The 26978-nt window shown below is 59.6% G+C and overlaps 1 protein-coding gene across 5 annotated transcripts in view; it reads right to left on the bottom strand.

Annotated features, from left to right (window-relative positions):
- MOB2 (MOB kinase activator 2) overlaps positions 1–26978 on the bottom strand; it is a 50231-nt gene that overhangs the window by 8392 nt on the left and 14861 nt on the right. For 2 of the 5 annotated variants that reach the window (XM_027090422.1, XM_027090426.1), the window contains exons 2-3: positions 1491–1651; positions 652–745 (exon numbers count right to left, since the gene is read on the bottom strand). In XM_027090422.1, the coding sequence (XP_026946223.1) occupies positions 652–745; positions 1491–1651 (255 nt within the window). Of the gene's footprint in view, positions 1–651; positions 746–1490; positions 1652–8334; positions 8529–10002; positions 10026–18350; positions 18370–26978 lie in introns of those variants that run through there. The other 3 variants (XM_027090425.1, XM_027090423.1, XM_027090421.1) reach the window with 3 other exon arrangements.

Below are 26978 nucleotides of genomic sequence, written 5' to 3'. Positions count from 1 at the left end.
TGGCTCTCCTATCCATGTGGCCTCCAAGAGCTGCCACAGAGGCAGTGGGGTACCCTGGAGCCCCTCAGGGATGCCTGCTTACTGAGGAAACGAATGGCACGTGCTTCCAGAAGAGAACAGCTTGCACCAGGCCTGCAGGACGTCACCTCACGGGAAGGTGCCAAGGCGGCCCAGCCCCACGGACCAGCTCCACGGACCAGCAGCGGGTGGGGTGTGGTAGGGCCGCCTCCACACAGAGCAGGAGCTCTGGGTTAGAGCCATCAGCCGGTAGGGCCAGGAGCCACAGCAGAGAAACACGCCCTGCTGTCTCAGGAAGCCCAGCGGGCACGTCCTGGGGAAATGTCCTTGCCCCCAGGAACGCGTCCTGTCAGCCCCTGGCTGGCTCCCAGCACCCGTGCCCCCGAGGGACCCACACCACTGGGGTCCCAACCTCTGCAGGGCTCTGCTTCCCGTCGCCCTGCCAGGCCCCGGGCCCGTGAGGACAGGAGGTGCAGCCTGGCGAGGACCCTGCTGAGGAAGGCACTGAGCCACTGGGAGACCTCGAGCGGAGGCCGCGAGCGTGGGGTCTGAGAAGATGGAGTGCAGCGGCCGGGGGCACGGCCACAGCCTGCCCGAGCCCCCAGGACAGGGCCGCACCAGGCAGTGACTCACGTGTTGCACACGGCCATCGTCTGGCACGCCTCCCCCGTGCAGAACTCTGAGATGGTGCTGTACTGGAGGTTGACGTGGTGGAAGAACGTCGTGGCTGGAAGGGAAGAGAAAGGCCAGGCGTGAAAACGACACCGGGGCGCCACTCTGCGTCTGCAGCGTCCTGCAGGCCCGGGGGGACCAGAGCCCCTCTCCTCGGGCCCCTGCTGTGGGGGCTGTGCTTATCTCAGACCAGAGACCGAGGCCCCAGCGCAGCATCATCCTCGGGAGCGGGCGGCACGGACCAGACGGTGCTGAGCGGGGCAGGGTGCCCGAGGACTGAGACAGAGTCCCCTCCACGAGGGGTGGGGCAGCAAACCTCCCACCCCAGCCCCTTGACCACACCCTGCTCTATGGTCACCAGCTGATCGGGGGCACCGCTAAGGCAGGCGGCAGCACCAGCTCACGGCCACAAAGCCTACCGCTCTCAGGAGGAGAGCTGGCGCCTTGCCCTGCATGGGGCATCCCACAAACCCTGAGCCTGTCCGGCAGGCGGGGGTGAGTCCGCCACCCTTCCCATAGGCCATGGCCTTCCTGCTACCACAGCACTGCCGGCCTTGCAGCCATGCTCCTGTCCCACGGTGCCCCCCTGGCCCTGGTGTCCTGTCCCCCGGTGCGACCAGGACCTGCACTGAGTCCCCGCATCTGAGGGGACCCTGAGTGCCTGGCAGGGCTGGTCACCCCAGGCCTCGGCTTCCAGCTGACGCGGGTGGTTGGGGGGGCGGTGCTGAGCACCAGCTCCGGGGGGTCCTGCGGGAAACGGGGGGCTGCCCTCCTGGCCCTGCCAGCCCGCCCCCACGCACTGTTGCTGGCCAGCCACTCATTGAGGTCGATCTCCCGGGGCAGCACCACCAGCTCCTTGAACCCGAAGTCGGTGATCCTGGACTTGGTGTACTCCGGCTCCAGGTACACCTTCTTCTCCTCGGCGACGGGCTTCTTCCCGTTGGGCTTGGCTTTGGACTTCCTGCAGAGACAAGGGAGCGCGGGGTCACGGCAGATGCAGGCGTGGAGGCTGCGGGCCGGCCCGGGAGACGAGCAATGCCGGAGGACGCCTCGGGTGCTTCTGCTCCTGTGGGCCCAGGCGTGGGAGGAAGCTGCCCTGCGCCCGTGCCCTCCCTTGCCACTGTCAGGGGCCCAGGGCCCAAACCTGGAACCCAGGGCGGGCAGGGAGCTCCGGGACCATCGAAGGGTGTGGGGTGGTGGCCACACCAGCCGGCTCACCTGCCACACGTGACACCGCGGCCCTGCAGCCCCTCTTGGCCCCCACCTGGGCCTGGGGTCCCGCTGCAGGGACACAGGGATGCGCACCACTCGGCCAGGCCGTGAGCCTCTGTGCAGTCCCACCATGCGTCCTGCTGCGCAGATGATCCAGCAGCCCGCCCTTACTGAGCACCCACTGTATGCCGACGCCCCAGGCCACCCCACTGAGGCCTCCTGTCATCACGAGCTCATGGCTCACCCGCCTGACACCTGCCCGCTGGCCTGTGCTCTCTCCCAAGTAGTGCACGGTGCAGGTTCCAGGCAGAGACAGAAGTAGGCGTGAGCAGATGTTACAGAGATTTGATGAAATGGCCACTTTTCACTAAATCTTTCTTGGTCAGGAAAACAGTTCTTTTCCATTAAAAACATGCTGTCATAGAGCACAGGATGGGCCTGTTACGGCTATTTTTACATGCACGAATACGTATTTTTGCAACATCTTTGTTCTCCTACAGCGAGTGTCAGTACCTAACCCGTGAAGCAAAGCTCTTTGGGGCTGAGGGAGCCTCAGCCCCACCTCGGCGGAGAAGGCGGCGGCCCCAGAACCAGCCTCCCGCCAGCTGCCCCCAAGGCTGGAGCCGGGGCCACGGTGTGTGCGGCCCAGGCAGGCCAAGGAGATGGCGCATCCCCTAAGGAGGAAAACTGCCCAACAGAGTGGCCCAGAGCCTGCGGCCGCGACGCCAACCCAAGTCACCGTGTCTGCCACAGGCTGGAGCCCGAGCTGGGCGAAGTGAGTGGTGTGCCGAGGGGCTGCCTTCCAGGCGCCGCCGCCCCACGTCAGCCAGGGTGGAGCAAGGCTGCTCTCTCCCGCACCTGTAGGCCCACGACGTTTCAAGGTTAAGACTGGGTTCTTGGGCCGGCGTGGGTTGAAAAACCGAAGGAAAAAACCCCTAAGAGCGCGGATTAGTCTCTTGCTTCTTTTACTTGAATGATGAAACCTTTAGTGGCAGACATCACAATTTCCAGAAAACAAACTGCAAATCAGTCAAACCGTCCTGAGTCTCACTGACCAGAAGAGGCCACTTCCGGCCGTAGACTCTCAAGGAGGGACCACCTGGGACAGAGGATGATCGAGGGAGACTGAGGGCCGGCACAAAGCCCAGTGCGGCCTCCCACCCCAAGGGGCAGCCACAGGCCGGAGGGACGCTGCCTTGCAGGGGAGGGTGGGCGGGCCGAGGACCTGGGCCCGGGGGCTGGGGCTCGCGGCTGAGTCCTACCAGCTCATACCCCCGTGGTCTCCAGTGCCCGCAGAAGGAGAGGCGCTCCCGTCGCTGCCTCCGGCGCCTGGGTGAAAACACTGCGGCCCCGCACAGGGCGCAAACTAGACACTGCCGTCCTCTGTCCCAAGGGCTCTGTGTCCCTCCCACCCCCGCCAGCCCCGCTGAGGCCCACATTTGGCGGCACGGGGGGTGTCACACGGGATGAAAGGTCTGCAGCTCCTGACCTTGCCGTTTTTTCCCTTCTGTTTTGAAAAGTTGCTAGTGGTTTATTTAAGAGAAACAGGAAGGAAAAATGCTCCCTGAATGCCAGGGAAATGTTTTCCCTTCAGCTTCTCACAGCAGATCTTTGCCTTAAAAGGCAATGTGTGCCTGGCCTCTGGGTGCAGCGCCGGCAGTGGCCAGTGCTGGGCAGGGGCCACAGTGTCCTGGGGACGGGCCCGGGGGGGCTGGAGCTGGAGCGCGGGTGTGAACACCGCACAAACACAACCACAAGCAGGGGGCACTCTGGGGGTCCCCACGGCGGGCAGCTGGGGCTGTTCACTGGGGACAAGTGTGGGCACGGGCTGTGGGGGCCCTGCAGCCGCTCCCAGTGTACACAGAGGGGGACAGGGCCCCAGAAGGGCTGAGGGCGCCCTGGGCTCCCCGGAGATGGGTGGGTGGGGTGCTTTCCTGACCCTGGGTCTGTGCTGAGCCACGTGCCACCCGTCAGAAAGCCTGCACTCGCTTGGAAGGCCCCCATGTCCACAGCCCCAAGCACACAGGATGCACCTCCAACCTCAAGCCAACTTCTGCTCTGGTCACCCCTGAGTGTCCATCCACTGGGCAGATTCCCAGCTACAAGTCCGGCCAGGCTTAACCGACCCCCTCGCCTGTGCTCCAAGCGTGTACCTGCCCGTCCCCCGCCACAGTGCACACCTGGCCTGGGCCAGCCACCCACTCGGAGCCTCAGTGTCTGGGTGTAGAGGCTGCCGCCACCACACGTGAGGGTGGGATGAGCGGGGGCCTGGGCTGTGACGCCACTGCCAGACCCACCTCCTCGCCCCGCGCTCAGGGAACACACGGCAGCAACAGCGGCCGGGTGGCCTTTACATGAGCGACCACGGGCAGAGCGGCAGCAGGAAGCGGCCGTCACGGAGGGGCGTCACGGGGCCTCGGGCACAGGCCTGCTCCAGGGTGCCATTGTGCTGAGGGTGTGGTGTCCTCGTGCCCACACGTCCCTTCCAGGGAGACCGAGAGCCCCTCCGGCTGAGGGCACCCTCCGTGTTTGGTTCTCAGAGGGGCGGGGGGGGGCAGCCCCAGGAGGACCTGGGTTTCTGCTCCGTGCGACAGGCGTAGGGGGCTCTGGGCCATGATCTGTGTGGTCAGAGGCCTCCACCTCCTCGCCCCGCCTCACTCCTCCGTCTGCACCTGCCCTCCTACAACCAACAGGCAGGAGCGCCCCGGGGTCCCCAGGCCCCGCCTCATCACCCAGCGCTGGCCTAGGGCCCCCAGACCCAGCACGGCTGGGAACGGCTCTCCTGCCAGGTCGGCCAGCCCGGACCTCTCTGCCCTGTCCTCGAGTCTTCCTTCACACCCTCCCCCAGGAGACGACGGCCATTGACCAGGTGGTGGCAGGACTGAGTGACAAGCCGGCCTGGGGCGAGTCTGGGGACGTGGAAGGGCCTGCCACACCTGAGTGCCACCACCCCAAGTTCTGTCCTTTCTAGAGAGGTGAAGGCTCCTGGCCAAGAAGCTCGGCCCCTTAGAGCACAGAGTTTCAGACGACACATGGTGACCTTGGAAGTGGGACAGGCTGCTGTGTGACATAGCGGCGGCACGGCACCCATCCTCGGTCCCTGAGGCCGTGTCAGCAGAGAGGACGGGACTCTCCGCCCAGAGGCACCAGGCTCCTAAACGGGCCCTGCCCAGCCTAGGGCCAGGCACCCTCTTACCAGCTGGGGCTCCCACAAATCCACAAAAGGGAAGGCTGGGCATGGCCCCGGTGTGGAGGGACAACTGTGGAACCCCTGGGCCGCGGGCAGGAGGGTGGATGCCAGGCCTCAGCCCACCCAGGGTCCACCGCGCCCTCCTGGGAGAAAGAATACGGCTGTGGGCACACGCGGAGAACCCCCCACCCCCGTCTTACTGTGGGCTCCGAGGCCGAGTCCCACCCGGCCGACGCCAAACACCTGGGAGGGGGCGCGGCTCCGCAGGAAACACCTTCTGACGGTCTCCCCAGTGGACGCCCACACAGCCTCACCCCTCAGCCTCCCCTGCTCCTGAGGCCTTTACTGCGGCGGGGAGGCAGGGTCCCCACACCCGAGGCGTGGACTCAGCTGGGTCCCTCCGCCAGTGTGCCTGGCCTGGCACATTCCTGTCTACACGACCCCGCCCAAGGTCACTCTGCCCAGTCCCCTGGGATGGCCCCTCGGCTCAGTGTGGCTTGGGCCAGACACAGATGGCCATGCAGCCCAGCCCACCGGGTGAGATGGCTGGAGCGTGTGGGAGGGGTCCAGCCCAAGGAACGTGGATGCACCGCGGGCCCCGCCTGCACACAGCCCCGAGTGCTGGGGTGGGCGGCGGCCGAGGGAACCCACCGAACGCCGAAGGCCCACGCCTCGAGCTCAGTTCACTGTCTCCATCCAAAGGCAACTCGGCTGGCCCAGACTCCAGACCCCAGGCACGGCCACCCCTGGGGGCCACCACAAGGACGCCTTGGTCGGCACGGTCCTGCCCTCCAGGGGGTAGCAAGCAGCTTCCGGGTTTTACAAACAAATGAATCCTCCAGGCATCGTTAGTGCTGGGCAAGGGGCCGGTGGTCTCCAGGCAGAGCCGGCTTGGCTGCAGCCAGTGAGGTGGCGCTGGATCAGGGGACGAGACGGGCAGGTGGGGGAGGCTCCCCTCTCTCCTCAGGGCCCCGCCCACACTGCTGTCCTCCCCCCCAGCCCCCCCAGCCAGTGCCTGGCTCGCAGTGCTCCCCAGATGCTGGCACAGATGCCAGAGCGGCCAAGGTTCTCACCAGGAGGGGGATGCAGGGCAGATTCAGCAGGGGGCACCTGCAGGAAGTCAAGGGAGCCTGGAGGCCTGAAGGAGGGTGGGCAAGTCTGGAGGTGGGGCGGCCTGGAGTCAGCCTTGTGGGACAGAGGGGGTCGAAGGTCTGGGGTGGGGAGTGGGGTTATGAGGCTCCTGCAGATGTGTGAATGTGGACTCAGAGTAAAACACAGATGCCGGGAAGGTCCCACAGGAAGGCCCCATGGAACACTGGGCGGTGCCACAGGTGGTCTTAGAAAGGAGGAGCCCACAAACAGGGATGCCCACCCTCCCAAGCCCCCAAGTTCTATGCAGTGGGACTGGGAAAACCGCACTCTGACACTTAGAGACACCCCCCCACCCCACCCCGCCGCCTGGACCATGTTCTCACCGGTCCTAACTGGCCCTGGTGACCAGCCCCTTCCCAGAGCAGAAACTCAGAGGCTGAGGGCTGGGAAGACCCCCACAGAACCCCTGTCAAATCCCCACGGGCTGCACGAGGCAGACGCTGTGGAGAGAGACACGCAGGTCACCTCTCCTTTAACAGCCTGGCAGTCAGCACCCAAACAAAGCGCACTTTCACAGTCGCGCGTCCCCTACAAAATAAGAGGCCAGTTGAGAGGGAAGCCACGTCCCCTACAAAATAAGAGGCCCGTTGAGAGGGAAGCCACCGGGGCAGACGAGCGAGGGCTGCAGACACCCGAGACCCACCGTCCATGCACACCAGGTGCTCGGGGCACTGCTCCGCCCAGAACCGCAGCCACGAGGCGGCCACGCTGCTCAGAGCCCGCATCCTCCCCTACCCATGAGCTAATAAGCTGCTCTTCTTCTAACACCTGGCTGGACCGCCACCTTCACTGGGAAGTCTTCTCGGATCCCCCAGGGGGACGGATCCCCCAGGGGGACGCAGACAGCTCAGAGGGCTGGCCCTGCCTTCCTGTCCTCCGTGGAGCCTGTTTCGGCATCCGGGCCCCTCCCACCATGCCATGTGCACACAGGCACGCACCGGCCCCCACTCGCTGTGGGGACGTCACCGTTCCTGATCTGAACCAACGACCTGGAGGGGGCACTGCCAGCTTGCCCCACACCTTTACATCGCAGGGCAGACTCCCCGTGAGTCCTCCCTGGGTGGCAGAGGGCGGCCCCTGTGGGAGAGGAGGGTGCAAACCATAGGAAGCCGGAGACACACAGGTCATAGAGCTCACTGCTGGTCCCACCACCAGCCACACTTGGCCCTCACCCCAGACCCTGACCAAGAGGCCTGCTTAGCTTGGTTGCAATTAAAGACAGGATTAGAAAAGCAAAAGATACTTTCACTTCAAAGTTAGGACCCACCCAAATTACAGGCAAATACAAGATTATTACATTGAAGGAAACCTGATTTCAGTCTAAACTGTGACACATCCTGGGTGAGGAGGGACAGCGCTCCTGACCCCGCCAGGAGCCTACCCTGGGCCCCCTCCCCTCCCAGCTGGGCTGAGCAGGGCCCCCCAGTGCTCTCCCGAATGCCTGAAACAGACGCTTCCACCCTGAGACAGAAGAGGCGCTGGAGTTTCTCCAAACCCCTCGTGTGGGACACCGGAGGCTCTGCTGCAGCAGGTCAGAAAAAGAGGTGAGAAAAGAGGTCAGAACCTGCTTTTCTGGTAACGCCCCTACAGCAGACAAGGCCCAGGGCAGTTCTCTAGATAAGGCCGCTGGTGGACAGACTGGTCATCCTGCCCGGGGACCAGAGGCCAGACGCCGGGGGCAGCGAAGGCTCTGTCCAGCAGGCTCGGGAGGGCACGAGGCAGGTCTGCTGCGGTCTGAGACGTGGTTCATCAGAAAGACGGACACCGGTCATGGGCGCCCCCTGTTCTTACCCAGACCCTCTGGGCCAAACACTTCCCTTTCAGGCCCCCCCCACCAAACAGCAGGAAACACAGGACTCTAGGGAGAACCTCACTCCAAACACAGTTCTGACCATGTCCAGCTGGTTCCCAGGCATCCACAGGTGGGGCCGTGCCTGCCCGGGGCCCACCAGCCCCCCAGTCCCACCGGAGGGGTCTGCACACCACGGCAACTTGACCCAGAGGACAACTACGGCCACTCCTCCCGAGACTGAGCCCTGGGGCAGGGACTAGGGACAGTCACACAGCCCTGCCGTCCCTGCCACGTTCACCTGAGCACTTTGCCGACTGCCTGAAGCACCATCTTGCAGCTGAGCCCGGTCTTCGGGGGCTGGCTGAGCAGAGCCCGGTCTGTGGGGACACTGCTGTGGTCTCCCAGCATGATGGGCAGCGCGGAAGCAGGCTGGGAAAGTGGGAGCCCCGGCACCGGCGCTGCTCCCCGCCGCCCTGCCCTCCGAGCAGCCCTGACTCGCCCTGACTCGGAGCCAGCCACGCCAGCCAATGAGGACAGCGGGGGAGGAAGACGGGCTCTGGCCGGGCAGGGACAAACAGCTGCTCCTTTTACAGGCGGAGGCCGGCCAAGTCTGGTTACACGAGGGAGTGTCTCAATCGCCTTTTCAAAGTGGCGCCGTGCGGGCGCAGCGTGGGGCGAGGCCACTGCCGAGGGGACAGGCATAGCCCAGAGAGGACCCGTCAGTGAGGCCCCGCCGTGGCACGAGGGCCCTTCCGATGTGGCCGGGAAAGCTCTCTGAGCAGGCGGGGCTGGGCGGGCGCCCCAGCTGGGCTGCAGGGAACGGCTGACCATGCACCTGCAGAGTGCAGACGCGGGCGTGTGGTGTCTGCATCCACAGCCTTGGGAAGACAAGGCCGGGGCGCCCCAAGCAGGAGCCGAGCTGCCGTAGGCAGTGGGCGGTGGAGATCCCAACGGACACGGCCAGAGGCCTCCCGAGGGGGCACAAGAAGCTGTGTGGCCGAGGCCTCCTTTACAGCTGGGCCACACACAGGAGACCACCAGGGACTGCAGAAGCAAACGTGTGAAAGAGGACGACGCTCTCCACAGCCCTCATCTCTGGCTGACCATGGGGACAGCTGCCAATGGGGGCAGCATGGCCACGCTTGTCCAGAAGCCCCGTCCAGTGGCAGCACAGCACCCCGGCCTCAGCACAGGATTCTGTCCCCGACGCTGTGTCCCACAGAGGGCCCGGCCAACCATCCGTCCAGGCTCAGGCCAGCTCTGTGCGGCGGCAACTCCAAAGCCACCGAGAGGACTACCTGACGTGCAGTGGGGCAGGCTGACTGCCCGGGCAGAGCGGGGGACGCTGACAGAGTCCCGGCTGCACGTGAGGACCAGGGCAGGAACCCAGGCACCGCGCTCACCCAGTGAGCGAGTGAGACTTGGAGGCCCTGGGTTGGGAGGACACAGCCTCCGGGCAGTTGGAATAACTGAGCAGAAGGTGCCTCTAGGCTCATCTTGTTATATTCCCTGCCCTGGTCCCACAACCAGCCACTTCTTCAAGAAGCCCTGGGTCCCTCTATTGGAGAAAATTAAAGACCGAGACCTGGGACTTCCCTGGTGGTGCAGTGGTTAAGAGTCCACCTGCCAATGCAGGGGACCACGGGTTCGAGCCCTGGTCTGGGAAGATTCCACATGCCGCGGAGCAACTAAGCCCGTGCGCCACAACTACTGACCCTGCGCTCTAGAGCCCGCAAGCCACAACTACTGAGCCCATGTGCCACAACTATGGAAGCCTGCGTACCTAGAGCCCGTGCTCTGCAACAAAGAGAAGCCACTGCAACGAGAAGCCGGTACACCGCAACAAGGAGTAGCCCCCACTCACCCCAACTACAGAAAGCCCATGCACAGCAATGAAGACCCAACACAGCCAAAAATAAATAAATTTTTAAAAATGAATAGATAAAAATAAAGACCGAGAACTGACCTGGTCATCCCACTGCTGCTGGGATGTCGTTTTCCTAGACCCTCTCAGCTGACAGAGCAAGGAGACGGGTGTGCATGCCAACCTATATGTTTACATCCCCACTCACGTGTACACTGCAACCACATTAGGCTAGACGTGAGTTCATCCTGACGCCTCCATCTCTGATCCAACCCCCGGGGATCATTCCGACCTCCCCCACTGATGGTGATAAACCTGGAGGTTCTGAGTGGCTTTGTGAAACCACAGAAGAAGAGGCTCCCATGCTGTGAAGGCAGCAAAGCCATCGGGCCCAGAACCCTAGTTGAAGGTGCAGGAAAATGTGGTGCACTTAAGAGCAAGTGGGAAAAGCTACAAGGTTGAGTCCAATGAAAATAGAAAAGAATAAGGAAGAGTAATAACTAAAACACTCCAAAAAGACACACACAAAACAGATGAAAACTGTACCTCGATAAACTGGAATTGGAAAACCTCAGAAATAAAGTGATTTAAAGAAAGATTTGAGGGCTTCCCTGGTGGCGCAGTGGTTGAGAGTCCGCCTGCCGATGCAGGGGACACGGGTTCGTGCCCGGGTCCGGGAAGATCCCACATGCAGCAGAGCAGCTAGGCCCGTGAGCCATGGCCGCTGAGCCTGCGTGTCCGGAGCCTGTGCTCCGCAACGGGAGAGGCCACAACGGTGAGAGGCCTGCGTACCGCAAAAAAAAAAAAAAGGAAGATTTGAAAAGAGAGACAAAAGAACTCAAAGTAAGAACCACAAATGAAAGTTCCTGAAATGAAGTCTAGACTAGAAGAAACAGCAAGGCAGTGCCATGGGAAACAGAAGATGGAAGGGGATTTGGCCAACCACTGAGCTGAGGGCCACAGGATGGAGAAGAGCAGCTACAGGAGCTGTGAGCCCAAACAGCTTGTATCCCATATCCTGAGATGTTGCTAAATTCACCTTTTTTCTTTAGCTCTAGCAGACTTTTTGCAGTTTCCTATAATTTTATAAGTATATATGACCCTGTTATTTCCCAAACAAACTACCTCTTCCTTTCCAATATTTATACCTTTTATTTCTTTTTCTTCTTCTCTCTCTCTCTCTCTCTCTCTTTTTTGCCTCATGGCACAGCTAAGACCATCAGCACAGTGCTGAACAGAAGTCGTGAGAGTCAGCATCCTTGCCTGGTTCCTGATCGCAGGGCAAGATGTTCAGTCTAGTCTTTCAATTGAACATTTGATATGAGCTCTAGATTTTTTCCGGGTGCCCTTTACCACTTGAGAACATTCCCTTCTATTCCTGGTTTGCTGATTGCTTACGTGAATATTTTGTCATGCACTGTTTCTACATCTAATTGAGATTTTTTTTTTCCTTTATTCTGTTAATGTGGTGAATTATACTGACTGATTTTCAAAGGTCAGCTAAGCTTAGACTTCTGGGAAAACACCCTCTCTGGGTTATGACCTGTTATTCTTTTTATGTATTTTTGCCGGATTCGCTTTGCTAATGCTTTCTTAGGGAGTTTTACACCTGTGCTCACGGAGGACAGTGCTCTGCAATTGTCCTTTTCTTGTTAGGTTCTTGTCTTATTTTAGCCTCACTGAATTAGTTAGGTAGTATTTCCTCCTCTATGTTCTGAAAAGGCATGTGTAAGAATGTCTGCAGTTTCCCAGTGAGGGGTGCTCTTGGTGTCTTGTGGGTGGAGGCCCCACACAAAGACCCGTCCTGCCCCAGCATCGACAGTGCTGTGCAGGCGGCAGACACTCCGCGAGGGGCGTGCAGCTCACGTGCTCCCGCGCCCACGAGGCCTCCACACAGTTACACGGCTGCTTCTCCACCTGCTCCTGGGCCAGCATCACCAGCATCACCTGGGAGCCTGTCGGAAATGCCAGTTCTCAGGCTCACCAGCCCGGTTGACCGGAAACTCTGCAGAAAAGCCGGGATGTGGGTGAAGAAGCTCTCCAGGCGAACCTGACACGCGCGACGCTCTAAGGACACCTGCTGAGGGCGGTGTGAGCACCAAGCACATCCCACCTGGAGAGCCAACCCTGCATGACAGGAGCACCAGACACGACGTAACTCAGAAGATGCAAGAGGAAGGGGAGCGGCAGGGGTTTCCAGCTAATTTCAACACTGCTCCTGTGAGGGAACCAAGAGACAACAGCCAAAAGACGGCGGGACTGAGGGCTTCACAAAGGCAGCTGCTTGAAAAAACAAACATTTCTAAATACTCTTTTTATTGTAGCAAAATACACGACATAAAATTTACTATTACAACCATTTTTAGGTGCACGGCTCAGGGGCATAAAGTATATTATTCACTGCTGTGCAACCATCACCCCCATCCGCCTCCAGAACTTCTCCATCCTCCCAAATGGACACTCTGTCCCCATTAAATACTCACTCCCCTCCCCTCCCCCAACCCTGGGCACCCACCGTCTACTTCCTGTCTCTATGGATGGGACTCCTCTAGGGACCTCACGTGAGTGGAATCAGACAGGATTTGTCCTTCTGTTTCTGGCTTATTTCACTGAGCATAATGTCCCCAAGGCTCATCCATGTTGTAGCCTGTGCACCTTTTAAACCAGAAAGCCCTAAAACTGCCAGTTGGGACGTCTACTCCCAGTAGAGAGGGAGTAATGAGGACTGGTTTTTACCTCCTGCTTCAAACAACAGGACACTGGACAAATGTATGACAGTTTTCAAGACACTGGACGTCAGGCAACAGAGCGCGGTGATCCCTGCAAGACGGGAACTGGCGAGGGGACGCTGCAGTGGCCTGCTCCCGCCTGGATGGATCAGCATGGTAGGAAGGGGACCCAGGAGGGCCCCGAGGGATCCCAGCTGAGGCGTCTCAGCGGGGAGTCTGAGAGGCCAAACAGCCAGAGGTCAGGGGGCAGCGCCCCAGGGGGACAGGACACTGAGCGGAAAGCGCTGCAGAGAGAACTCGGCAGACGTGCTGAGGGGCCCCGTGGGGTCCCTGGCTGAGCTCGGGACAGGGCACATGTACAAGGAACTGCTGCGGGAGGGACAAGCCACCCAGAAGGATCTGCAGGACCCTCCTCAAGGTTCGCATGGGCCCAAAAAGAGCTCCTTCCCCACCAGCCAGAGTGGCACCAGGTGGAGACCTCCAGAGGTCCTGTGTCAGTGGTGAGAAAAACCAGCCTGAAATGAAACATCGCCATAATCCCACCAACACAGAACAAACACAAGAACTGAAAAGACTCAATCGTTTCCAACTGAGTCCAAGGAACACAGACACACAAAAAACAACCAGCACCGAACAAGGCAAAGACCCCAAGGCCTTGCATCCAACCTCAGGAAAGGAGGAGAACAATCCATTACTAGGAATCAAAGCAGTCGATCAAAAAGGACCCCAAAATGGCTCAATGACACAGTCAGAAGACAGTGGTGTTAAAACGTCACCATGACTGTATCCCATCTGTTCCAGAGACAAGAGAAACACTGGACACGTGATAAGGAGATTTAAAAAAAAAACGTGGTTTTTTTTTTTGAAGATCTAAATTGAACTTGTAGATATGGAAACTAAAATATCTGAGACAAAAGGTACCCTGGGGACGTCCCTGGGGGCGCAGTGGTTAAGAATCTGCCTGCCAACGCAGGGGACACGGGTTCGAGCCCTGGTCCAGGAAATCCCACATGCCGTGGAGCAGCTAAGCCTGTGTGCCACAACTGCTGAAGCCTACGCACCTAGAGCCCATGCTCCGCAACGAGAAGCCACCGCAATGAGAAGCCCGTGCACCGCAACCAAGAGTAGCCTATGCTCGCCGCAGCTAGAGGAAGCCCGCGCGCAGCAACGAAGACCCAACGCAGCCAAAAATAGAATAAATAAATAAATTTATTTTAAAAAAACTGGGGGAAAAACTAGCGTTTTTAAAAACAAAATAAAGTGGTGTGTGTGTGTATCTGTATGTGTGTGAGTCATGTATACATGTGTGTACATGCGAATGGGTATGAATGCGTGAGTTGTGTGTGTGTCTATGCGAGCGTGTGTTGTGTGTGCTGTGAGTGGATGTGTGTACTTACAAGCATGTGTGTGAGGTATGTGCATCTATGTGGGTAAGTCTGTGTTGTGAGTGTATGTGCGTGTTTATGAGCACACGTGTGAGTTGCGAGTACAGCTGCCGGGCAATGGTGCCCTTTCTTCCCACCCTTCCTCCCCTGGCCACCCCCAGTGCCCCTGCCCCCCACCCCAGGCTTGCCCCGCCGGCCCCTGACGGTACCGTGAACAAGCTCATGCAGCCGGGGGCCACGGCCCTCCCACTCCTTCACAGGTACGTGGCTGGTGTCAGAATGCGTCTCTCCTCGCCCTCCCAGTTGCACCTCTTTTACATGCGTGAGCTCCAGTAAAGGAGGCAGACACAGACTCAGGTGCTCACGTCCACCCAGGCACCCTGCCTGCCTGCCCCTGACCCCTCCAGGAGGCCAGTCCCAGACACGCAGAAAGGGCCATGTGCCAAACTGGGAATTCTGTTCGGAAGCAGCGGGAACGAACGCTCAGTCCTTGCACGTAACAGAGCAAGTCGCCAAGGGCACAGTCCACGGAAGGTGACGGGGAGCTGGACAGCATCAACAGTAACAATGTTTGTACCCCAAGAGACACTAGTAAGAAAATGGAAAGACAAGCCACAGCCTGGGAGAGGAGGTCTGCAAATCACATACTGATACAGGACTTCTGTCCCCAACAGACAAAGCGCTCTCAAAATGCAACAACTGAAAAATGGACAAGAGACTGTAATAGACATTTCCCCAGAGAAGCTACACCCCACACCCACCAGGATGGCCGAAGTCCGACCACGGAGGCTAACAAGGGCTGAGCGGGACGTGCAGAAACCAGAGCCGCTGGAGGGGGTGGAGAGGACAGGGCGAAAGTCTTCCAGAGCCACACACGCCCTTCCCCAGCCACCCAGCAACTCTTCTCCTTTCTGCAGCAAGGACGAAGGCGTCGGGCACACGAAGACACCGTCAGTGCCCACAGCAGCGCGATTCATATCTGCGAACACGTGGGGAACAGCGGAAATGGCCTCCGGCTGAGCCAACGGTCTTATTTGTGAAAAAGCCCAATTCTCAGCCACAAAAGGAAGGAAGTGCAGCTACACACAGCACCTGGGTGAGCCTCAAAGCAGCAGGCTCAGAAGGGGCAGACCCCACACACCAGACACTCGGGGATCCCTCTAGATGGATTTTAGCCAGAACAGAAGGCAGGAGGCAGGTCAGTGGTTGCCAAGGCCCAAGGGGGTGTTGAGGGGACGTCCAATGTTCTATACTGTCCCTGTGGGTGGTCAGAGGCTACGCACCTCTGTTGAAATTCAACAAAGCTTACATTCTAGATTCAGTGGAACGTAAACTACACCTCCGTAAAAGCTGACCAGAGGCAAACACACCAACAAGAGAGCAGAACTCCTGCTGGCGCACCAGCAGCGAGTCCCGCAGGCCTGCGGAGAGCGAAAGAAGCCACCGCCCCAGGGCCACTGGCACGGGATTCCATTCACAGAACACCCAAGGGCAACCAGGTGCCAGATGTCAGGCGAGGACAGGAGGGTCGCAGGGCCTCTGCGTGCTGCCTCCTTGCCGGTTCTGTGACATGGGCAGGGCGTGGTGCGCTCACCTGAAACCCGCGCACACGCGTGCACTCGGAGTTGTGCTTTCTCTGCATGTGTTATGTTGCAATGAGTGATTCACTTCAGAAACACAGGAAAGAAAAAGCAGACAACCGTGCTGGGATGTCTTATTTCTACACTGGACGGCACTTACCGGGCTGACTACCACTTTCTCAACTCCTTTTTGTAGGACTGATCCATTTCGTGGTAACAAATAGCTTCGTCTACGTTTTCAAAAATGAAAAAGTAGGCAAAGGTTTTAGGGGACTGGAACGGCCACACAGAGGCTATCTTCTCACGGGCCTGCCCTGTCTCTCTCCTCAGCACCTGGAGCGCACCGGCCTGCAGACAGCGTCCGCCCCTCCCCCCGCAGGCTCCTGAGCCCATCCCCCACTGCCACCCACCCACGCTGGGGCCACATCCAGATGCCCCAAAGAGCCTAGCCAGCTCGTGCCCTGGAGTATGGGAAAACTGCTGGGGTAAAGTCACTGTTCTCATGAGTGGAAAGGTCCCGGGGAGTGACTGTAAAAGGTGCTTCTGTGACTTCAGTCAGAAGTGCTGGGACGTCTTGCCAATGTCGCAGCCAATGCTACCCCATGGCGTCGCCACTCCGCGGGGTCACCACTCCATGGGGTAACCACGCTGGATCTCAGAGGGGAAAACTAGAGTTCCACTCCAAGAAACCAGCTTGGGACCAACGGAAGCGCACTCAGGACACACGCGGCAGTGGTGGGAGAGGCAGGAGTGGAAGGGTTTCTGCAGCGACACCCTCTGGTGCAGGAACAGAGGTCTTCATCCCACACCACCCAGGGGACAGAGGAGGAAGGAGAAGCCCCTCCCACAGCGGGCTGAGGCCATCTCCTCACCTCCCCCTGCTTGCGAGTGGACCTGCTACATCCCGAGGCGGGTGGCAAGAGCCTCGCTCTGCTTCCCGAGACCGCGCTAGCCCGGGAGCCCCGTGCACGTGCACCAGCAACGACAGACAGGAAATGACCTCCCGGAATCCCAACTCCTGGGCCTCGGTGCCCCAACTCCATTCCTGTGGCCTCCCCGAGGGCTCCGATGACTTCCCAGTGTTCACTCACTTGAACCCTGACGTCCCCATCCTGCAGTGGAGGAAACGGAGGCACAGCCGAGGCAAAGTCCAGATCTGACGCAGGCCACCTGCTCCAGACCCTCTGCTCTTAACACCAACCCCCTCCCCCGAGGGGACAGGCACCTCTGGAAGGGAAGGAAGCTTATTTCTATGCCTGGCTAAAGCTCAGCTGCCCCGGCAGAGCGCAGGGCCCTCAGCGGCTCGTCACGAACAGCCCAGGCAGCTGCTTAGGAGGCAGGTGGGTGAGTCCGACTTGCAAGGGCCGGATCCGCGCCTCCCTCTCAGCCCTGCTCGGCAGAGGAAGCGGCTGCAGTTAGAAGCCCCGAAACCACCACCGCTCCCAGGAAACTGCCACCACGCCTCATACCAGAGAGGAGAAAGGGCTGCTGTACCTTCTCCCCTCCGGTGTGAGAAAGCCCCTGCTGGGCTCGCCCCTTCCCAGCCTGAGTGCGGCTAGGTCTGCTGGCGCTGGGGGAGGACGGGGCCGGGCTCCGGCCCATCGCCCTCCAGGGCTAACCCTACATCCCTCACACACCTGTCCAACACCCCTGCACAGCACCCTGTGGGGTCAGGGTGGAGGTCAAGCGCCGGCCTGGAGCCCGGCTGCCAGGGTGAGCGTGGAAACGCCCAGATGCTGGAGCAGGGCGGAGGCCAGGCAGGAAGAGCGCCTGGAAAGGGAAGGGGGGAGGCAGGCTGCACCCCTGCAGGGCTCAGGGCCAGAGAGCAGCACAAAGTTACAAGGCAGAGAAATGCCCCACACGTCATGGTGGCATTTCAGGTTCAAGTCCAGCCAAATGCCACCCAGTGGGAGTGGCTGGTGGAGCCTAGTCGGTCTGCTGGGCCCCTGGCCACCACCGACCACAGGGGCGCCCAGACTGCACAGTAGCCACGTCTGACCCCTGCAGCGCTGGCTGCCAGACGAGCAGACGCAGAGCCAGGTGGTGACCAGCGAGGGCCTGGGGGCACCAGGAGCAACGCTCCCCAGTGCGCTCCACGCCCAGAGAGAGGCCAGCTCATGGCCAGGGACTGGGACACTGTTGCCCCCCCCCCCCGCCCAGTCTTCACAAGCCAAGCTGGCACGGAGCCCAGGCCGCCTAAGTAAAGGGTGATAAAGGGTGATGTGGGTCCTGCCAAGTCGCCCCGCCCTCCCCGCTGGTATAAAAGGCTCGGAGGCAAGATTTAGCCCAGGCTCAGTCCACAGGAAGGAGGCTCAGAGTGCACGCAGAAGGGAGACGCCTGCGCCTGTCCCCGCACAGGCCTGTCCCCGCAGGCACTCCGGCACCAACACTGGGAATCTCCCCCACCCAAAACACTAAAATCCAATCAAGAAACAGCCTTTCCTGAGAAAAACGTCAGAGAGAGATGGAAGAGGTCCACTGCACATGGAAGGGCTGTAGGAAGTTTCCAGAGAGGGAAGGACCCCAAGAGAGGTCAGGCTAGGAGCCCAGTGGAGGCGGAGAATGAGTTCCTGCCCACAGCCCCCCACCCGCGGGCCCCAGGCTGTCCCCTCACCACCGCCAGGAACGCCACCCGTCAGGGGTCCGGGGAGAACTCGCGGCGACTGTCAGAGCTGCAGACCTGAAGACGTCCACACGCCCCACATGAGCATAAGATGCGCTGAGCAGCTGAGCAGCTTCACGGCACGCTTACAAACCTGGCCGCGCCTGGGTCACGGCACTCAGAAGGCCGTGAGGGTCAACGATCATCAAAGAGCTCCAGCCACCCTGCCGGGCTGGTGTCCTGCGTTGTCCACTTCCCACTGCGGCCATCAGGCCTGGTGAGGGCCTGGACCTGGGGGTTTTATATGGGAGAAACAAGGGGACGCAGTCGGTCACACAGGAGAAGGAGGAGACTCTTCCTCTGGACACCCGGCTCACCAAGGTCAAAGGGCGGCCAGCAGTCAAGCAGTCCCCATGGCATATTCGCCTCCGACTGGAGATCTGTTTTCTTCTCTAAATTAGAGGGAAGGCATCCGACGTGGGAGTGTCAGAAAGTCAGAGGAAAGCCAGAGCGAGATATGCTGCAGCCCAGACCTCAGATTCCTCCAGGGGAGGCCCGGCTGGCAGGAGGGCAGCGCTCAGGCCAGAGGAGCCGCAGGGAAGAGGCGCTCGCGGGACAGGGGTGCAGACGGCAGCGCCCACCACTGCAAGTTGGCGCTGCCACACAACAGAGTCTGCCCTGCAATCGAGAGAAGGAGCTGCCGCATGGCTGCCGGTGACCACAGAGCAGAGGCAGAACCGGTCCAGAAAGCAGAGGAGCGGCAGGAGGGCACGGGGAGGCAGTGCCTCGAAGGGAACGCCATTGCCCACGAGAATCCATCCTCATCGAGGGGCGCACTTCAACTCGGAGGACGCCGTGGAACGTAAATTACACCTCAACACCACTCATATTACTCACACACGCACGCGCGTGCGCGCACACACGCGCGCACACACACACGCTTTTCCAATGCAATCCCGTAACTTCGGAGACAAGAGCGGGGCTGATCGCTACCAAGACAGGCCTAGAGGATGTCCAGCCTGTGACCTGCGCCTGCCAGGTGAACACAAAGGTGTTCACAAAGGTGGTTGCCTGCGCCCAGGGTCCAGGTGACCGACGTCATCAGAACTCACTTCATGATGAAATACAGGATTATGGGTGAGCTTCCCTCCACTGGTCATGCCTTTTCCCAAAAAATGTCTTTAAAAAGTAAGCACTGCACGTAGGATGAGGAAGGACGGAAAGATGCTGGGGGAGCAACGTGGACACGCGTGTCTGCGAGCTGACAGCCACCCCAGGCACGGCACGCCGACCACACGGAGTTAGGTTTAATGTGGCGTGTCTAAAAACTGAAGCCAGGGATTATTAATTGGGAAAATTAAGAATACAGACATCCCTGACTTATGGTTCGAGTTGTGATTTTTTTGACTTGATGACAGTGCAAAGGGAAATCACGTTCAGTAGAAACTGTACTTGGAATTTGGCATTTTGACCTTTTCCCAGCAGTGAGACCGGGCAGCAGTGCAGCCCCCAGTCAGCCCACAATCACAAGGGTGAACCTGACCCACAACCATTCTGGACCTACACAACCATCTGTTTTTCACTTTCAGTACAATATTCAATCGATTACACGAGACATTCAACACTTTATTATACGACAGGCTTTGTGTGAGATGATCTGGCCCAACTGTAAGCTAATTTGTGTGTTCTGAGCACATTTAAGGTAGGCGAGGAGGTCAGGTGTATTGAATGCATTTTCAACTTTCAATATTTTCAACTTAGGATGGGTTTGTCAGGATGTAGTTCCCATGGTAAGTTGAGGGAGATCTGTATAAGGACAGGCCCCAAACAAGACATAGGATTGGATCCAACGCCTCGGAAGTAACCTGAACCACCCTCAGTATTTTCTGAGTGGGTTCCTGACAGGGAGCCTGGAATGAAAGTCTCAGCCGGGGCTCTTCAGCTGCAGCCCCTCGCTGCACCCCTGGAGGTGACCAGCTCTGACCAGGTAGCTCCCCAGCCCTCTGCAGGGCTGCTGTCCCTCCCAAGGCCGAAGACCCCCTTCCTCTCCCTTCGGCACTGGGTCTCCTCAGAAGTTTCCTGAAAGGGGGCTGATGAGATGCACTATTTTTTTCAGAATTTACATGCAAGTTTTATTCTATCCTCACGCAGGATTAACCGTTTGGCTGATGTGAAATTAAGTCCATGTTGCAAGTCCTTTTCTGACAGTCTCTTGAAGATTATTTTTTAGTTTCCGGGTTGGAATTTTGTTCGGATTCCTGGTTTGTTTTGTTTTGTTCCTCTCTGTTCCTCTCTTCTGAAATCCTTTCTTTATCCCTTGTGCTCTGAAATGTCACAACCGTGTCCCCTGCTGTGGGAACAGGGAGCATTCACTGTGTGGGGCATGGGGTGAACTCACTTCCTGTGATTCTGGAAAATTTTTGAGTTGCTTAAAATTCCCTCTTTCTGTTTCCTGCTCTTTCTGGAATTCCCTTGTGGCCGCAGAGCCCCCTGCACTGATGCTCTAATGTCTTTACTCTTGCACTCCCGGTGTCCATACCTGACTTTTTGTTCTACTTGCTGGGAAATACACCCAAATTTTATCTCCTATCCCTTTACCAGGTTTTTAATTTGCTATCGCACCTCTAACCTGCAAGCGTTCTTTTTAATTCTCTGGATGTTCCTTCTTTGTACCAGTCAGTTCTTACCTGCCGGGGTTCTCCATGGTCTGTAAGTCTCTGAGGAAACTAACGACAGCCCCATTTTACTTGGTTGTTCAGAGTCTGCTCCCTCTTTTTCTTTAGGTTTTGGTCTTTGCCGTTCCTGTTCACACGTTCCACAAAACACCTGGTGGCCCTGGCCACCCACTCATACTTAAAGGTGGCACTGAAGTGCGCGGGCGGCACTCAGGGCATGTCACTGGGGGACCGTGTGCCTCCCTATAGCAGGTAGCACGGGTGCTGTCCGTCGGCTCCCCACTGTCAGCGTCTGCAGGTCTTTTCTCTTGGGCGGGTCAGACTCCAGGCACTCTTCTACCTGGAGAGTGGACTGCGGTTGCCAGGTCTTGGGGTCCAAGACTGGGCTGGGGAAGCTCATCACTGTGGTTGCGGGATGTCCTCAAGGCTTCACCTGCACGCTGGCGGCCCTGGTGCAGTGCTGGACTCGTGCTCTCCGGACAGTAACCCTCAGATTCAAGGTAGGTGGGAGGGAGCAGGGTGTCGAGCTGCTTCTCCTGCGCACCTCCAGACCTGCAACCGGCTCCTTCGGAGGCTCCGAGGTCCCACAGATCCGGAAGCCATCCTGAGGCTCCTCAGGAGAAACTTCCCAGCTCGCTCAGGTTCCAGCTTCCTCAAGCCTGCGTCCACTTGCTCACCAGCTTTCCAACTTCCTCCTCTGTCTGTTTTCTCCCACCTCTGTTCCCGTGGGTCTCTGCCTTTCCAGAACCCTCAGCTCTCATTCCAGTGGGCCTGGGCAGGGGGTAGGTTCCACACACAAGTCCAGCCCAGCCTACTCAGGCATCAGGGCCAAGCGCCACACAGGATACTGGCAGGTGGCCCCCGCCTCCCCTTCCGTCAAGGGCCCCCTGGGCTCTCTCCTTCCTGACGGCCCCCACACTCAGCTACCAATTGATGCCCACACCTCCTGTGCCCGTCTGTGGGCAGGGCTTCCCACCCAGCTAAGGCAGATTCACAGAGGCAGGCCCTGCCCTGCCTGCGAGGCTGGCTGGCCTCATCTAGACAGTCTCCCGGCACAGCTCAGCCCCTGCCCAACCCCCCACCCCAGGCAGCACCTCAGGATAACCCCTCCCTTCATCCCCCACCTTCCGATGCCAGGGAGTCAGAAAACCCCTCGGGGGCTTCCCTGGTGGCGCAGTGGTTGAGAGTCTGCCTGCCAATGCAGGGGACACGGGATCGAGCCTTGGTCTGGGAGGATCCCACATGCCGCGGAGCAACTGGGCCTGTGAGCCACAACTACTGAGCCTGTGCGTCTGGAGCTTGTGTTCCACAACAGGAGAGACCACGACAGTGAGAGGCCCACGTACCGCAGTGAGGAGTGGCCCCCGCTCACCGCAACTAGAGAAAGCCCAGGCACAGAAACGAAGACCCAACACAGCCAAAAATAAATAAATAAATAAATAAAATTTTAAAAAATTGAATCATATACTCACCTTTCTCTTTTAAAAAAATAAAATAAAATAAAGAAAACCCCTTGACCCAACACTGAGGGTGAGTTGCACCCTGTCCAAGGCCATGGGATATAACCCAAGTCCCAGCCCAAGGCTTCCAAACGGACACCACTGTCTCTGTGGAGATGTGCCAGAGGTCAAGGTCAAAGGACATGTCTGTCGCCCACCGGACCCTCCATCCGGAGCCCGGCCAAGGCTGCTAACCCAGGCTCCTGCCTGCACAGGGAGGGCGCAGCACACGGGAGGCCTGCTCAAAAAGGGGGGCCCCCGGCGAGCCCCGGTGCACACGGCACCTCGCGTTTGTGGGACCGCACTGCCACCAGCCACACCCTATCCTCTCTCGAGATTCTGACACCCCTTGGAGAAGGCCTGTGTGTCTCAGAGAGGCCCCCACCCCCTCTGCTGGGGCCACAGGCAGTGCCCCTGGCCCAGGCCTCAGGCCATCATGGCAGAATGGCCAAGTAGAAAGTAAGCTCCGTGTGGGGCTGCTGTTTTCATGAGGACCCTGAGAAGTAAACACTTCACTCAAGGTCAGCGAGCAGCAAAATGCAGACCCTCCTCTTGGCGGCCCCTTAGAAAGGTGCTCAAACACAGCCAGACAGCGGCGGTGGGCCCAGAGCGGGGCCTCCCCAGAGCTCAGAGCTAAGCAAGGAGCCAAACACGGGCACAATGGACACATTCCCCTGAGGTCCGTCACCCTGACGGGTGCCACCAGACGGAGTGGGCACAGGCTGTCTAGAATCCCTCAAACAAAATCCCAGCATGGGGCGGGGGAGCGGGAAGCAGGGTAAAATGAACAGGCCAGCGGCGGACCGCCTGAGACAACAAAACACCTGTTTCACCTTCCAGACACTCAGAGATTGAAACACTGAGGTCGCCCAGCATCGGAGGGGATGAGGCGGGGCGCCCCCCGCCCCCGCGCAGGTGGGAGTGGGAATCACGTGCAGGCCCGGCGTCCGCCCGCAGCTCCCACCTTCCCAGGCGATCGGGTGGTTCCTGCCAAGCCCACCGGCCGCTGCCGGTCCGCCGTATGATACGGGCCACCCAGCGGACCGGCAGCAGCCAGCAGCCCGCGCGGACGTGAGGGGCGGCCGGCAGTAGGAGGGACCACTCAGTGCCCGTGCGCTCCAGCTCGCGCCTCTCCTCTCTCCCGGTGGCCAGTGGCCGCAAGCCCCGCCCCGGGCCCCAGGCCCCGCTGGCGGCCTCCGGCGCGCCCGGCGCGCCCTCTGGTGGACGCAGGAGCCACACGCGGGGAGAAAAAGCGGCGCTTTCAACCTGCGGAGCCCCCCTCTCTCCTCCAGCAAGTCCGGCAAGGTGCTCCACGTGCCCCCCACCGCCCCCCACCCCCGGCCCAGAGCCTGTGTTGGAGAGAGAGCGCAGGGCCGAGAGGTGGGTCGGTCCTCCTCCTGGGGGCCCCTAGACACAGCCCAGAGGCCTCGAGAGCAGGCTCGGTGGGCTCCGAGTAGAGAGGGGGGCCGTCACTTCCCGGCCTCGGGACGGGGCAGCTGCCCGACTCTGTGCCTCCTTCCGTCTGTGAAATGGCAGCTGCCCACCAGTCCAGCGTGTCCCCACTCGCAGAGCGTGGGGCTAGGGCCGGAGGCCGACTGGCTCCTGGGCACCCTGGGCCTGGCCAGGAGAGCACGGGAGCCTCGGGCACACGATGGGAGGGAGCATTTTCCAAATGAACGGAACTGACGCGGTGAGAGAAAGAAGAGCCCCGGCAAGCGTGTCTGCGGGTAGAAAAGTGAAATCTCCCTGCTGTGCAAAGAGAAGACGCCAAGCCCAGCTGCTTCCAAGGTCTTACTACATCTGAGTGTGGCACCAGCTCCTGGCACCGGAGGGAAGTCCCTCTGCGCGGGAAGCACGGGAAGAAAAAGTCCCTTTCCCGGCAGTGAGCACAGCACGCGCACCTGAACAGCATCCCGAGACTGTGCCGAGCAGTTCACAGAGGAAAGCTCATAAAAGGTAATAAAAGACATCAAAACAGGCTCAGCCCCACTAAGAAGAAACACGGTGAGAGTGGACTGACACGTCACCCATCAAATGGAGGACCATAAAGGACAGACAGCGCCAGCCAGGGCCGGGCCTGGGCCACCCAGCAGGCAGCCGGTAACAGAAAGCGTGTGACAAGATGTAGCATCAAGGGAGGGCCCCCAACGGGCTTCCTGCAAAACAAGTAGCAGGCTTCCCTGGTGGCGCAGTGGTTGAGAGTCCCCCTGCCGATGCAGGGGACACGGGTTCGTGCCCCGGTCCGGGAAGATCCCACATGCCGCGGAGCGGCTGGGCCCGTGAGCCATGGCCGCTGGGCCTGCGCATCCGGAGCCTGTGCTCCGCAACGGGAGAGGCCACAACAGTGAGAGGCCCGCGTACCGCAAAAAAAAAAAAAAACAAGTAGCAAAGAGAGATGGACCCACAACGGTGTTTATGACCACCTCACAGGAAACAACCACCTCAGGTAAACTATGATACCCTCACACGGGTTACACTGGCACGCAGCCTTCGTCAGTGTGTCTACACCTCAGAAGGGTGAAGGCTCACACCTATTCTCTCCCTCTCACCCAATGAAGAGAAAATGAGACACAAAGTAAAGTAAGTGCCCAGCTCTGACCTTGGAGGCGAGTGGGGACCACGCAAAGGCTGTGAGCTCTGAGAAGGGACGTTTCCTGGCTAGCACACAGAGAGGTCTGTGTCAGATGTCTCCTAGACCAAGCTCCCGGCCTGCCTATGGCCACTGTGAGAGCCTGGCATCACCTCTCTCCCATCACCTCTGTGGGCAGAGAATGGGCCATATGCGAGGATGGGCCCTCTGCGGGCCCAGAGGATGCTTGGAGCGCAAGAGGAAGTGGTCAGCTGTCCCACGGGGCCTTGCTCATCTGTCCGTCAGCTCTGATGGGGCTAAGGGTTTACTTCCCTCTCCCCAGAATCCCCAGTTACCCAGTGTGGGTAAGCGAGCGAGAGGGGGCAGGGTCGCAGTGTCCTGAGCTGCCATGGTGCCCACTACATGCCACGGTCCCCTTTACAAAGTGGCTGCTTTCATGCCCTCAGACCCCACTGGCTCACAAGAAGCTCTGCAGTGCTGGGTCCTTACAGCCACACGGGATACACAAGAAGGCAGCCTGGGGATCCCCTCTAACACCTGACCCAGGAACCTTGCGCTGGGTGTCCAGCTACTCGCCTCACAAGGTGCCTCGCAGGGGCTCCTCCAAGGCAGATGGCCAGGCAGACCTGTCTTGCCGGGCACTCTGGCCACGGGCAGGCTGGCGTGCAGGAAGGGCCCCGCCGCCTCTCTGGGATGCTAGCAAGAGGCCAGGAGACGCCAGCAGAGGGGGCTGAGATGCACGTGGCACCGGGCACCGCCCCCCCCAGACCGGCCACAGGAGACCCTGGTTCACAGACCCAAGACCTCGCTGCCCTGCCTCCAAAGGGGTGGCCAGCAAGGGGAGCCGACAGAAGGAACAGAGGCTGGAGGGAGGCCAGAACACTGCGGTAGCACAGGAGACTGGGGACGGGGGGCCTTCCTGGGCGGCCTCCAGCCACCCCAGTGGAGGAGTGGATGAAGACAGACTGTGGCACGAAGAAGACACTGGACATGGAACAGAGGGAGAAGCTACAAGTGGGCCCAGCACATTCTGGAAATCTGGGAGGGGCACGCCACGGGCACTAGTGTGGGCCCCACCATGACACAGAGCAGATTTCTATCGGGAGGGCCACCAGAGCCCAGGTGTTCACGCGAGGTCTGATGGAAAAGGACACTGACTGGAGCAAAGCCTGTCCAGAAATCCCAGCGGATGCTGGCATCCCCGACATCACAACCAGGCAGAGGGGCTCTGGCATGACCGGCCAGTGACACGGAGCAAGGGCAAAGCCTGCAGACAGCAGTGGGGAGAGTGGGCTTTCTTTTTAGGCAACTTCAACTAAATACTCCAGAATCAGCAGAGATGAAAAGGAAGGGTCTTGCTGATTTTCATTAACAAAGGCTGCTTTCAAAATCCTTCAGTAAGAGACCGTGGGCCATGCCAGTCACTCAGCCGACGCTTATCTGGGGCCCCTCTTGTTTTGCAGCTTCTCTGCCTCTGGCCCCAGAGGCAGCGGCCGGGCTTCTCCTGGCACCGTGTTCTCCCCCTTCTGTCCACACCGCCTGGCGCCTCAGGAGCTGAAGGTGCACGTGTGCCTCAACGTGAGTGGGGCTTCGGCCCACAGCTCGGGAAGGGGGGAACCTAAACGTGTGCACACTAAGTGTAAAAGGGTTAAAAGGAAAGACTATCTACGTAGGTCTGGTTGTCCAGTTACGTGAAGTCAGCAGAGATAGGCGACCCTGAGCCCTGGGCTGCCCCTCGCCCATGGCGATGAGCAGCGTGGCAGGGCCCCTTCCTCTGACCAGGGCGAGACCTGGGAGCTGTACGTTCGCGGAGCCTCTTGCCCATTTCTCTGTGATCTGACAGGGTCTGGATGTGCCTTCTGTCAGTGACGTGTGCACTATGTGTCCCCGGGTGGCCGGCCTTTTCCCTCTTGAAGGATCTATATATACATACACACGTACCATGTTTTCTTTATCCATTCATCCATCGATGGACACTTAGGTTATTTCCATACCTTGGCAATCGTGAATAGTGCTGC

Source organism: Aethalodelphis obliquidens, unplaced genomic scaffold (genome assembly GCF_003676395.1).
Source record: "Aethalodelphis obliquidens isolate GAN/ISIS:26980383/991018 unplaced genomic scaffold, ASM367639v1 scaffold69, whole genome shotgun sequence".
NCBI classification, from domain to species: Eukaryota; Metazoa; Chordata; class Mammalia; order Artiodactyla; family Delphinidae; genus Aethalodelphis; species Aethalodelphis obliquidens.
Note: the sequence above shows the minus strand (reverse complement) of the source record. Positions and strands in the feature narration are given on the sequence as shown.